Source organism: Gavia stellata, chromosome 5 (assembly GCF_030936135.1).
Source record: "Gavia stellata isolate bGavSte3 chromosome 5, bGavSte3.hap2, whole genome shotgun sequence".
Classification (NCBI taxonomy): Eukaryota; Metazoa; Chordata; class Aves; order Gaviiformes; family Gaviidae; genus Gavia; species Gavia stellata.
Window position 1 is genome coordinate 61,688,517 of NC_082598.1, and position 12,586 is coordinate 61,701,102.

General features: G+C 46.3%; 1 protein-coding gene across 13 annotated transcripts in view; it reads right to left on the bottom strand.

Moving 5' to 3' along the window:
• Window positions 1-202: 202 nt before the first annotated feature.
• Window positions 203-12,586, bottom strand: part of ADGRL3 (adhesion G protein-coupled receptor L3) — a 275,585-nt gene continuing 263,201 nt past the window's right edge. For 7 of the 13 annotated variants that reach the window (XM_059818013.1, XM_059818018.1, XM_059818014.1 and 4 more), the window contains one exon: window positions 203-1,008. In XM_059818013.1, the coding sequence (XP_059673996.1) occupies window positions 203-1,008 (806 nt within the window). Of the gene's footprint in view, window positions 1,009-3,039; window positions 3,092-6,542; window positions 6,672-12,586 lie in introns of all 13 variants that reach the window. The other 6 variants (XM_059818022.1, XM_059818020.1, XM_059818010.1 and 3 more) reach the window with 5 other exon arrangements.

Consider the following 12,586-nt stretch of genomic DNA (forward strand, 5'->3'; position numbering starts at 1 on the left):
AGGGGCGGGCGGGCAGCAGTTACTGTCCTCTCCGGGCCGGCCTAAAAATTCCAGTAAAAAAAGTCCGAGAGTTTCCTTTTGAACAGCATGAAGATTTAGGAGTACACACACTATTACCACTGTTTGGATTAACTCAGAACAGTAAACCGAGCATTACGGAGGGGCTCTTTGTTGTCTCTTTGCTTAATTTTTGCTGAATCTTCTATAGACTAGTGACCAAGTGAGCGGGTCCTTTTGCATTGCCGTCCGGGGGGCTTCCCTCTTTGTTTGGCGGGACTATAAAACCGTCGCTGCTGCCTCGACCTAGCTGGTAGTAAGTGTGTAGCTGATGGACGTGGTTCCTGGAGCCAAGGTTGGGCATGCTTTTGTAGTAAACATCGTCGGCATCACCACCGCCGCTTTTGGCCGGCGGGGGATCGGTCTGGGTGCTGGCGGTGACGCTTTCCGTCATGGGCATGCCGGCCAGCACGGGCATACTGGTGTAGAGAGAATCCCTGTTGGGCGACTGGAGGTCGTCCGTGTGCTCGTTGGTCAGCAAGGGAAAAAAGCTCTCACTGTTGTCTTGTGGGATGCGCCGCCGGCTGTAGAGGTGGGGCTGATGGTTGTCCGCCGAGTACACCCGGGGGGGCAGCAGCGGGGCGTCCGACTCCTCATGGATGAGCTCCAGGCCCAGGCTCTCCTCGTGGGTGAAGGAGGTGGCGTCGTCCAGCACGATGGCGTCGTCCTCACTCCCGCCGCCCACGCTGTTGACAAGTTTGTTCATCAGGTTGCGGCTCTGCTCGCTGGAGCGCTCATGGTTGTTCAGGTAGGAAGGGATGTAGTTGGAGGTGAGTTCCTTCAGGATCTTTTTCTCGAGGGCATTCTCGGTGTGGTTGTACCCGCGGTCAAGGATTTGCACGCAGTTGCTGAGGTACTCGCCGCTGGCGATGCTGTAGCTGTTGCCGTGATTACCATTCAGTGGTAGAGTATCCGTGACACTTGTATCCCTGGCATTGTTCAGAAGCCCCTCTGAAAAACATTACACAAGAGAGGGTGACTTGTACAAACAGGACACTCACGCGGGACGTGCACACTCAAACCCCCTTCCTAGGCTGCCGCGGCTGCTGGGGCTCGGCAGCGAGGAGAGCATCGCGGCCAAAATAGGAGGGCACAGCTCCAGCTAACCGGCTTAAGGTCTTCCCACCAAAAAAATGGAAAGTGCCGTCAAGTACGTGACTTGATGTGGCAACAGCCGGCAGGAAGGAATAACCTCTCCTGGCCGGTGCCTCCTACGGCTCTTGTGCTTTGCTCTATGTATTCCCAGCGGAGCTGAGAAATAGGTGACCCTGGGCTGGTCCCAATCGCCCTGGCTCCAGGTGCTTTGGAGGAAGGGGGAAATTCCCCCCAGCTGAGGGAAAAGTATTCGCAGCCCAGGTTAATCATTACCCAAACCTTGTTTGGGAGCGTATCCTTCTTAGAGGGGAAAAAAGTAAAACCACTCTCCCCTTTTGCTGGGGCAGGCTGCCAGGGAAAGGCATAAGGCCTGAATGACGGGATTCGGGAATTAGCAAGGCGGAGACAAAAAGTGCTTCCTGGGCCAGGCTTTTTTGGAACAAGGCTAACTGCCCTCCCTCTCCCGGCACAAGGGCACAGCCAAAACTATTTACTCCACACTGGCCGGGTGGGGATTTTCTAATATGATCGATACTGGAGGCAGCTGCTGTGGGGTCTTGCGAAGCCTTTAAAAACAGCTCCCATTTCACTTGCAAAGTTAAAGCACGGGGTTCAGTGGAAGCTACAGCAAGTACCATCACCGCCATGGTATGGTGGGCTCAGGGGAACCTGCGAGGAGTAATGGGGTCTCGGGGTGTCCCCCAACTAACTGCCTATCGCATCTCTGTAGGTGTCTCAACACTGTCAATGTAAGGCTGGAGTTCGGCACTTCCCCAACACGCTATGGGAGATGGCAGGGAAGCGCTTTGAGAGCAACGCAGCATGAGTGGGCAAGGGAGAAGAAAATCAGGCCCGGCAATTAAGCCGCCACGCTTTCTTTTTTGGGATTACTGGTCTCCTTGGAAGGAGTGCAGGCGCAGGGATGCGTGAAATAACGTATCGACCTTTCAGCTAAGGGCTTCGGGCGTTGCCAAAAAATGGCAAGCAACTCACAGCAAGCCGCGGCGGGTTAGAGGAGCCGTTAGCTGACAATTTCAGATGAACGGTTGCTCATACCATGCTAGGTACATGGAATGTGTACCTTCCGAAAATACAGGATTCAGTCTATATCTGCAATGGAGTAGCTGCTGCATGTCAAGGGCTGGAAAGCACTAGTGCAGGCTTTCTTCTTGGTTTTGAGTGAAATGCCCCAAATGTGTCAGTCACCTTTTAGGTTTCTGAAGCTTAGAGGGTGCTGCCGTATCCTGGGTTTCCCAACAAACGAGGGAGCTATGCCAAAAAAATCAACTAGCCATCACAGACATAGAGCAAAGCCATTGATTTTCACGGTGGAAGCTCTCCAACCGAGTCACGATGCTTGGGGAGAAATGAAAAGTGAGCATTTTGGGGGGAGGACCGTATGTAATGGGTGATGGGTATGACAGCGTCTGTCTGATGATCACGTTGAGTAACGTATGCATTGAGGCGCTGAGCGCTGTGCTTCTGCTGCCAATGCATAGGACCGGGGTTTGGTGGGGAAATAAAATGCAGGCATCGCAGGTGAGAACAGAGTGGGGTGTGCAATGAAACACGCCGTATAAAAATGACATGACCTGGCAAATAAAAATGCGAAGCTTAAAAAAAATCATACGCACAGCTATATGAGAAACTATGCTGGGTAAACAATACTACAAAAATGAGAAAGAAACAAAGAAGGCATCATCTAATCTCATCTATATATATATGTACACATACATATATATATACACACACATACATACACACACGTACACGGATATATACATATGTATATTCATATTCTTTTGATTTCAAAACTGTGAGATGAATTTCCTTTATTAACTACATCATCTATGTGTGATGCAATAAAAGTGAACTAAAAAAAATTACATTTGATATGCAATGTTTAGCTTTACTCCCATACTTGTCTCTCTGTAGGGCTCTAAACGACAGCATGAAGAAAAGGAAAGAAAAAACAACAAGTAAGCTTACAGCGACAGTAGGAGAAACATGAGTAAAAAGCAAATTGATGATATGCAGAAAAGAGAGTTAACGGAAATAATTTCCACTGCCCAGAATACATGAATTTGTTACATGGTTTATTTCAGGTTAAAAATATTGACATTTTAGACAGAAAAATTATTTTACGCGCAATATTCGATAGACTACATTTTTATTAAAAAAATTATCACATTTAAAATGTTTTCCAATGCCATTATAAAACGTTCAGGGTGCAACACAGATCGAGAAATAATGCCTGGAAATTTAAGAAAAGTCTAAAGCTGGTAACGGTCATGCTTGAAAAGACAGGCACTGTCAACATCACTTCCAAAGTCTTAAAATGAATGGCTTTACTTACTGTTAGTTATAATAATCCCTGGCAGTTGAAACCGAAATCCGTTTCCTTGCTAAAAATGTTTTGCCGTCCATCCTTTGCAACAGTGCTTTGTAAGAGTATGACTTTGCTCATCACGGGGCTGCCGGCACGTTACAAACTTTGGTAAGTCTGCTCTTTTTTTAACCGAACACATGGCAAACTACATGGACTTTGCAAAAAAAATGTAAGAAGAACGGTAGTTCGAATAATGGCATCGTTAAATGAAGCTATTGAGAAGAAAGGGTTAAAACAAGAAGAGCCAGAGATGAAGATGAAGAGCCAGTGATAACTCTCAGCTTCCCACTTTGCAACGGTCTGTAGCACGCTGGGGTTTAACCAGAGCTCGTTAACGGGATTGCCGCCTTCTCTTAAAATTAGCTCTCACGAAAGCAGTTAGGACGTTTCGAGAAAGTCCTGCGTCCGAGAGACCAAGCCAGTGTACGTCTGTCAGCTGCCAGTGGCGGTGAGCGCTCGGCACGTGCTGCGGGGTGCCCAAGCCCTCACCTACCGGCTCCTCCTTCCTCTATGCTCTGTGTCCCATCAAGGAATCGCTTCCGCCACCGGGAAATGGGACTTTGGCCTTTTAGGGTCTGATTTCCCGCCTCTTTCCAAGGTTTTTTTTTTTTTAGGGCTCCCGGCCCCTGGTGAGTCTCTACCGCAGATGGGGCAGCTTCGGCTTGAAGAGGGAGGGTATTTTAAATCACTTAACTGGGGAGAGGGAAAGGAAGGGGCGTACCGGATCAGGCCCCAGGTTTCTTCTAGCCTCCTGTCCCTGTCAATGGCCAGCACCAGAAGTGGTGGATGAAGGTGCAAAAAAAATCATAGCCTTAGTGATGTGGAATGAGTTAGTTGGATGACGTTAGCTAGCAATGCCCTCACCGCACACCGATCCCAGCCAAGGCACACCCAGAGATGGTGACAGTGTCTACTTTTACAATGCACTATCATCGCTTTAGCGTGCCAGCTGGCGCAGCATCCTTAAATCCCAAAGAACCGCCTGGTTGGTTTTTCTAACCTTCGTTTCTGCTGCGGGATCTCCTAATAGTCACGGTTTGTAATTGTCCAGGGACAGTAACCAGTTTGAAAAGCAATAGCTATACCAGTTCTACAGTCATTAATTAACTTGCAGCCTCCTGAAAAGAATGGGTTAGGTTCTGCTCCCTCTGAAGTCAATGGCAAAGCTCCAGGGGCTTAAATGGGATCAGTACTGGTCCCACTCTCTTTCTTCATCTCCCACGGATGAAGCCTGGGTAGGTTTCTCCGTTATCCATCTGGCTGTGTTGCAATGAATAGCACTTGCAAATCAATTACACTATTCTTGTGGAATAAAATGCTGTTAGCTCAGGTAACTGTATCAGAATGTAGTCTTAAAAATTAGAAGAACACAAGATTATTAAAATGCACATCAAACCTTTTTGTCACATTTCCTCCCAGATCACTTGGGTTCAGTTGAGGCACCCAGACCTGAACATCAGGAATTCTCTTAAGCCAAATGCTGACCCAGCATTACCTGCTGCCACTTGATTTAAAAGTCCCCCAAACCTCAATGTTATTGTGCAAGAAACTATACAGAACATCAAAGCTCATTTCGACATTTGTGGTACACTGAAGTTCTTAAAATTCAGAGCGTTTCATGTTTAACAGTAGCCCTTTTTTAAAAAGCAGTCGTGGAAGCAAATTTATTGCACAAAGTTAGCATAGTTTAGGAAATAATTGAACAGCAAAAAGGTTAAACGCGTGTGCTCTCCTTGTGCTTTCAATGAAAATACCCTGGTGATACAGTGCAATATCTATTTCTATCGTAAACAATACGTTGCCATATAGCACAAAGGGGGGGTTTCTGCTTGCATTATGACCATCGTTATTTCCCTTCCTTAGAGATCCTTTACTGGAAAGGGACGCCTTCACTGGGAGCAGAGAGCTGACAGAGTGCTGACACACTGGCGCTTGAACACAGCGTTACTCTGATTCAGCCACCTTGCAAGCAAGCCAAAAAAATAAGATAAAAGAATCTCATGGAAGCGGCAGAGCAGGACGGAGCCACCACCAGACAGGAGCCGGCAGAGCTCCGCACTCCCCAGCTTCTCCTCAGGTCCTGCTTAAACACAGCTGCCTCTCTCTCACGGAAACATCGGGACATCAGCTTACAAACACGGTCCCTCCCCGCAGCCGGAGCAGAGCCAAACATGTAGGTGACAAGAGACCAATTTCTCCAGCGGAAACCTCCGTTAGGTACAACTGACTCTCCCTGTTTATTTTCCATTGCCAAAAGGAGGCTATGCAAGAGCTTCTAGTTTCCCTACACCTTTTTCTATTTTTTTTTTTGTTTTGTTTTGTTTTGTTTTGTTTTTTAATAGCACATATAAAATGTATCAAACGGCAAAACATTTCTTATAATATCTAAGCTCTGCCTCTTTGGAGCTGACCTACGCTCCTCGCTTCAGCTGTCATTCTTCTTAGAGATCAAGGGCAGTTTTGCTTTATTTTGCATTTTTTTTCCTGCGCAAGCCAGTGCGCCGCTGACCACATTTCTCTACGCCATTTCAAATGAGAGCAGCTTTGGTGGCAAAGGCCATTTTAGCTTCACTTACCTTCAAAGGTGTTCCTGTTTCTGAAATGAATGCTTTAACAAGGAAATGTGTTGACAACAAAGAGAGGAATGGATACGTCTGACAAAATACACACACAAGACCAAACTAATACAAAAGCAAGGAGATTGAAAAAAAAAAAAAAATCAAAATCAAAACCGCTATGAAAGCTTTGAGTAGAACTGACGAGGGTCTCTCAAAGTGAATTTGATCGCTCATGGAAAAAAAGCCTCTGGAAAATGGAAAGATGCATTGAAATGAAAGGAAGGAGAGGGGATCTTTTTTTGTGCCCAGTTGCAAAAAAACAAAGTGTGTGTGCGTGGGGAGGAAAAAAAAAAAAGGAAGAAAAAAAAAGAAAGAAATGGGCCAAAATAAGCCACAGAAAATGGAATTCTCACTAGAAAAATTAGAGAGAAACTCCAGCACACCTTGTGCGTTGTACATGCTGACAGAAGGGTTGTTATAGACCGCCGATTCCCCGAGCAATGTATTATAAGGGTTGTTAGTGCCATGAGGACGAAGCAGAGCATTGGTTATAAGATGATTAGCCATGGCTCCTGGAGCAGCCCGATAGAAAGACAGAGGAAAAAAAAAACAAAAAAGGTCAATCAGGCAAATGTGGTATTAAAAAAAAGGGAAAAAGAACATTCAGAATGACAACAGTTGAAATAGTCCTGATTACAAGCAGCCAGCTAATTAGACTCGGAAAACTGTATGCCACTAAAGCAGAACAGATGTTACTGACGATGCACAAATCCAAACCAATGCAAAAGAAAATGTATCAGAAAGCAGATAAGCTACATTTATGGTGGTTCCCAGTCGCCTGGAGTGTAAGCAAGGCTATGCCCACATGCTTGCTACAAAGAAAGAAAGGAAGATGGCAGCCTACACAATGTGGGGGGAAAAACTCTGCAGAAAGTGCCAAATGAATAAAAAAATATATATAATGACTAACAGAAAACAGCACATTCAACTCCCACTGGGGGCTAGGATCTCTTTTACCAGTCCTTCACAACACATCTAAAATCATAAAAGCAGAATTAAAAAGAAAGGATGGAGAATGTGGCCTCTCCAAAGGTTCTCGGCACTTATCAGAGAGCAGCTGTTTCTAATTTCTTAGAGGGCAAGTTTCACTTCAGCTACTGCTCTGGTACCACCGTCAAGCACCTCCACAACCACCGAAATCCACTCTTGAAGGCGAGAGCACCGCGGCTCCATCGGGTGTTTCTATCAGGAGCGAGAGCGGCCATGGAGACGCATGTTTCAAGGCTCTCCATTTGCCCCGCTTGTTTCCCCACTCCCGGAGCTCTCTGCTGTCATTTCCAAGCACTCAGACAGCAGTTGTCCTCCCGCTTTGGATTATCCCTTGGAGTCGCAGCCTCTGGACTTGTGCTTTTCAGGTTCATCACGGCTTGGCAGGCAGCTGCCAAGACCTACCTTGATTCCTATTGCAGGCATCAACCCATGAAGCAAAGCCTTTCCCCCACCTTTTAGCTGACCTACATGACCAAAATACCCATTAAGCCCTTGCTCTAAATCTCCTCTGGGATCCAAAGAGACGACCGACTCAAAAACTTGTCCCAGGGCCATTCCTACTGTCATTGGTAGAGACCTAGAGCAGGAATACCTCCAGGGCTAAACTGTTAAGACAAAACCTTTCCACCAGGAAAATTAGTCTTTGGTGGGGCAACTAGAGCTAGCCAGGACAGGGCTGTCAGAGGACTCAGGTTACCCGGCTGTCACCAACATCTAATAGCCCCAAAGCAAACAAGCAACCAAAAAGCCAATCCCCAAACCCATCAACCCTGGTAGGGATGCCTTCATCAAAGGCTGGGGCATGGAGACCCCATTTGCCTCTTTTAGGGGTGGAGGTGGCCCCGTGGCATGGCGGAGGCAGTCTTTGTGAGGCATATGGGGTGCTGGGTACAATCTCTTCTCTGAAACTCATTACCTGATTTCTCTTTCCTTTTCTTTCTGTTTTTTTTTTGGATGAAGTTGCTGAGGATACGTAAGTCCCAGGGGCCTCTGGCTGGTACAAATCCCCTTAGGAGCGAGCTCTCTGAAAGCTCACACCTACTAATTATTTAAAAAAACCCCCAAAACTGGCCAAACCTAAGGCTAGGTGGAGGCCTCCAGAGCTGCCTCCCGCGGTTCTCGTACGCTGGCCTGGCTCCATTTCCCGCAACGGCATTTCTCTATGTCTGTGCAGGTAGAGGAGGGAGCTGACCGCTCTCCTGCCTCTCCCTCGTCCTTGCCCAGCCCCTCCCAGCCCCAGGCGTATGGCATTAGCGGATCACTTAATCGGTCTTTTGAGCACAGGACAAAGTAGAAGGCGGCGCTGTATGGAGGCTGCATGCCAGGGTGGCTCCTCAACACATGCAGCTGGAAAAAAAAGACTTGGTTTCTCTCACCTGATATTTTTGGCTATGCTGATGGAAAGCAAGATGAGCTGCTGTGTTTGGAAATAAGGAAACAAAGCTGTCTCCTGTAAGAAAACATTATATGAACGCTTAACTAAGCAACCTTGAATGTAACTAATAGGTAAGCGAGTCAGTTCGTTCTTTCTAGTAATGTATTTTCCATCAATCTCACATACATCTGGGATGAGGGACTGTAGGAACCGCTTCTCTTCATGCACTAGTTTTATACCAGCGTGAGTACTAAGTCCATTAAAATTGTTTCTGCTTTCATCCCACTTTTAATCAAGCCGGGCCATAAAAGATTCAGAAAGGGACTCACTTTTATACAGGTAACAGGAATGTCTGGAGTTAATGCCAGCCGCGAAGTCAAAAGTGATATAATCCTCCCGTTTGAGATTTAACCTGACCTCCAAGTCGGTCCCTATGAGATTTGATACAGAGAAGAATATACCGCCCGCGTGGTTTTGAACGCTTTAGCTTGAGGCGTCTTTAAATGGCAACTGCCAGAAAGAGCATCTCACTCGATATATCCCCGGTCTGATCTTGTCTAGTGATCCCCAGCAAGTGGGAACAAGCTGATCCCGCCACGGCTGGGCAGTCGAGCTGTTTCACAAGAGGGATGCTTTCACTGCATGACAGGAAAGGAGAAGGGACCAATCTGTGTCAGCACTTCATGCTTTGCTCGTCTACGTTCGCCAGGGTGGTGGGCTCTGAAGCGATCTAAATTCACACAAACCTGACTCTTTCAGGCCGTTACGAACCAGATAGTTTCTGGCAACTTTTAATGCAGATACGTGATTCTGACTATAAACTTGGCAAAAAGTTGAAAATACAGAGTAAGTCATTTTTCCTCTCTCAGGTGTGTAAAAGAGGGGGCTTGGTACAACAAAACAGCCACCCATTCCTGTATGCAGCTACTAAGCAAAAACACTGCATCTTCTGCCTTCCTCTCCCTTGATTCCTGAGGGCGTTAAGATTTTTTCATTTACTGATCAAAATGCCCCTTCTGATGGCAGTGCCAGGTCATTCTCCTGATGCAAATCCAAAACAAACCCACTGCTAACACGTTCAGCTACCTTTCAATACTTTTAGAAACCTAACTGGGCCCTAAGCGCTCCGCCGCAGGTTCCCGTCATGGTGGGCTGGCCACGGCAAACTTCTCATTCTCTGCAGGTCACAGTAAATGTAACCATTGGCATCTTAAAAACAAAATTATGTGTACCTTGTATTCATTAATTTGGGCTCTTGTTTCTACCTAACTGCTTTAGAGCTACAACATTCCCAATGTCAAAGGATGCTGAGAGAGAAGGACTGCATTTGGGCTCCGAAGAGCCTACAGTTAAAGCTCTAGATAAAACAATAATACACCAAACAAATCCCCATTAATTGGGTTTCTCCTTCCCAGGAAAAAGAAAGAAAAAGGTAACACCAGCCATACATTTAAGTATCATCCTGCCTTTTTCATAACACTTTATCATTGCTATAGCAACCAACAGGGCTATTAGGAAGAGCGGATTAAGTCTGCAGACAAGGCACGAGCAGAAGGAGCAGGTAGACTACCACACTATGACCCCATTTGCATGAAAATGGCCTCGGTAATAAACAGCCAACAAAAACCCAATAAAGCAAGCACGGGATCAAAGTGGCATGCTCTCCCAAAATATCACGAGAGAAAGCAAAGAGGCTTATTCTGCAGCCCCACATGTGGGTGCGCAGCAAAGGCCAGGTGCCGGGGCTGCGATTGCGAAGGTCAATGTGTATCCGGGGACCCAAAAAGCAGAAAGAGGAGGGTTGCGGATGCCCGTTGACTGCCCTGAATCTCCTCCCCAGAAAGGCGCTCTCGGGACGTGACCCTTGGCAGCTGTCTGGCTCGGTGCTGGTGATGTGCCTAATATCCTCAGCAAGCACCAGTTGTTCATCGTTTATTTTTATTTATTCACTTACGGCTGGATCCTCGGCTCTCAGCATCTGTGGTGCGACCCCGATTTCTCCCAGCAAATCCCACAGCCCTGTGTCATCCTCGCTTCCTTACATTTCAGCAACAACATTCCCTATACAAATCCCTCCTTTGCTGTCTCCCGAAGCACCTGAGCCCAGCACGCAGCCACCACTCTTTATTTGCTTTAGTTAGGGTGACTACCTTCAACTCAGCTGCGTTGAAACACCTTCCGTTCTGCTAGTCGAAGATAGCCTACTGAAAGCAAATGCATTCTGTCTCCAAAGCCCTATCGTGCTGTGTACATGTGGGAGCATGAATTTGGGGTTGGAAAAATGATGAGGTTTCAAACACACAGGTTCACCTGGGCATCTCTTTGTTCAGTGCGCTGAGCTCATGACAACCAGCAAACATACTTAACAGCAGAACTCACACCTCTACAAAAATATTCCCTACAATCACACTGGTATAACTACAGCCCCAAGTCTCCTTCTTTCCACTAATACTCAACCAAAGATTGAAGTTCAGCACAAAACACAGCTACTGGGACAGCTCTGATATCCAAAATGACATTCAAATTCAGGTTTCTGGCAACGCCAGTGCTCAGTTCAAGGTCTCCCGATGCTGGATTTCCTCAAGTGAAGGACTTACAGACTGTGATCACAAGGAGAAAGGAATGATGCTCTTACAGAAGGCAAGTATTAGCTGGGTAACACACAGATGCTCCTGTCCCTCTCACAGCATCGGGGATCCTTGTGATCCAAGTACCGAAGATCCAGCCTTTCTTACCAGGTTTCAAAGGCTATGAGAAGGCATGGCCTGTGTGCTCAGGGTGCAGGGGGAAATCTGGAGGGTTGCACTTTTGACTTGCAAACTGAGAAAATCTGATAGGGAAACCAACCAGGACAATGAAAATGAAAAATCCCACAATTTTTACCATCCCTGTAACCACACATAGAGGATTCAGATAGCTACAGTTAGCTGCTTTGTGTGCCTTTGAAAGTAGGTATTATCTTAATGACAGTATGCAAGCCAATGGTATCTTTTTCTTCCCTTTCTAAGACAGAAATTGATGTTCTTGATGCAGGACAACACTGAAATGATTTTTTGGAAGAGTTTGGTGTTATGACTGTAAGGGAAAACTGCACCTTGTTAAACACAAGTATGATTTATCCACTCACTGAAAGCAAAGGATGAAAATGATGATGACAAGCACATGTTGCCAGACTCTAGACTGCATCATTCAGGAAGAAAATTCAAATAATTTCTTGCAGGCAGCTGGCTGACAAAGCCACACAAAGGTATTTAGGTTAACTTGAATCATCTGCATGGTCTACCCAACAGGAAGGGAAATGGATCCAACAGCTCCTCCAGACTTTCTGAAAAATAGTGCCATTCAGCGTGGCTCTACCAGGCTGAAACGGCTTGAGCCGCACTGCTTTAGCTGGGATCATCTGTCCACATAGGTAACAATGCCCTCGTGTAGCTTCTTTGCCTTTGGGCCTTTTCAATCACATGCCAAAATCAGATCTATCCTTGCTGCATGCATTTTGGCAAGGTGGAAACTCACTGGGGATGGGGAGATTTCCCCTGTCGTCCAGCAGATGTGCCAGAAGTGCAGTTTTGCTGAGAAAGGAGACCAAACCAGTAAATAAATGCCATCGGATGAACTAGCGAATCAGCTGAATGCTTCAAAAATGTCCATACAAAAATCAGTATTTTCCAAATGAAATGTCTTCACTTTTTGTTCCAAAAGAGTGGTTTGTATGAAAGCTGACTTTGACTTTTTCATATGATGGCATCTTTTCATTAGAGTAGAAACAAAAATAAATGCCTTCGAAAAAGCACATCTGAGTCGTAACAAAATGTTTCATTGCCTCTGACCCAGCAATCCCAAAACGTACTTTTTCTTGGGCTTGTTTTGGTTTGTTTTCAGAAGAAAGAAACCATAACAGAAGTACGTACTGCTGTGTTTTCAACCTTAATCTTTCTGTTTTCTCCCCATTTTACCAACCATGCAGCTCCCTTCCTGCAGGGCTAGGGCACAGTGCTGCACTGCCGCCCGCTCTGCCTCCTGAAGTACCCAACTCATCTTGCTGTTCACAGCCACCATAAA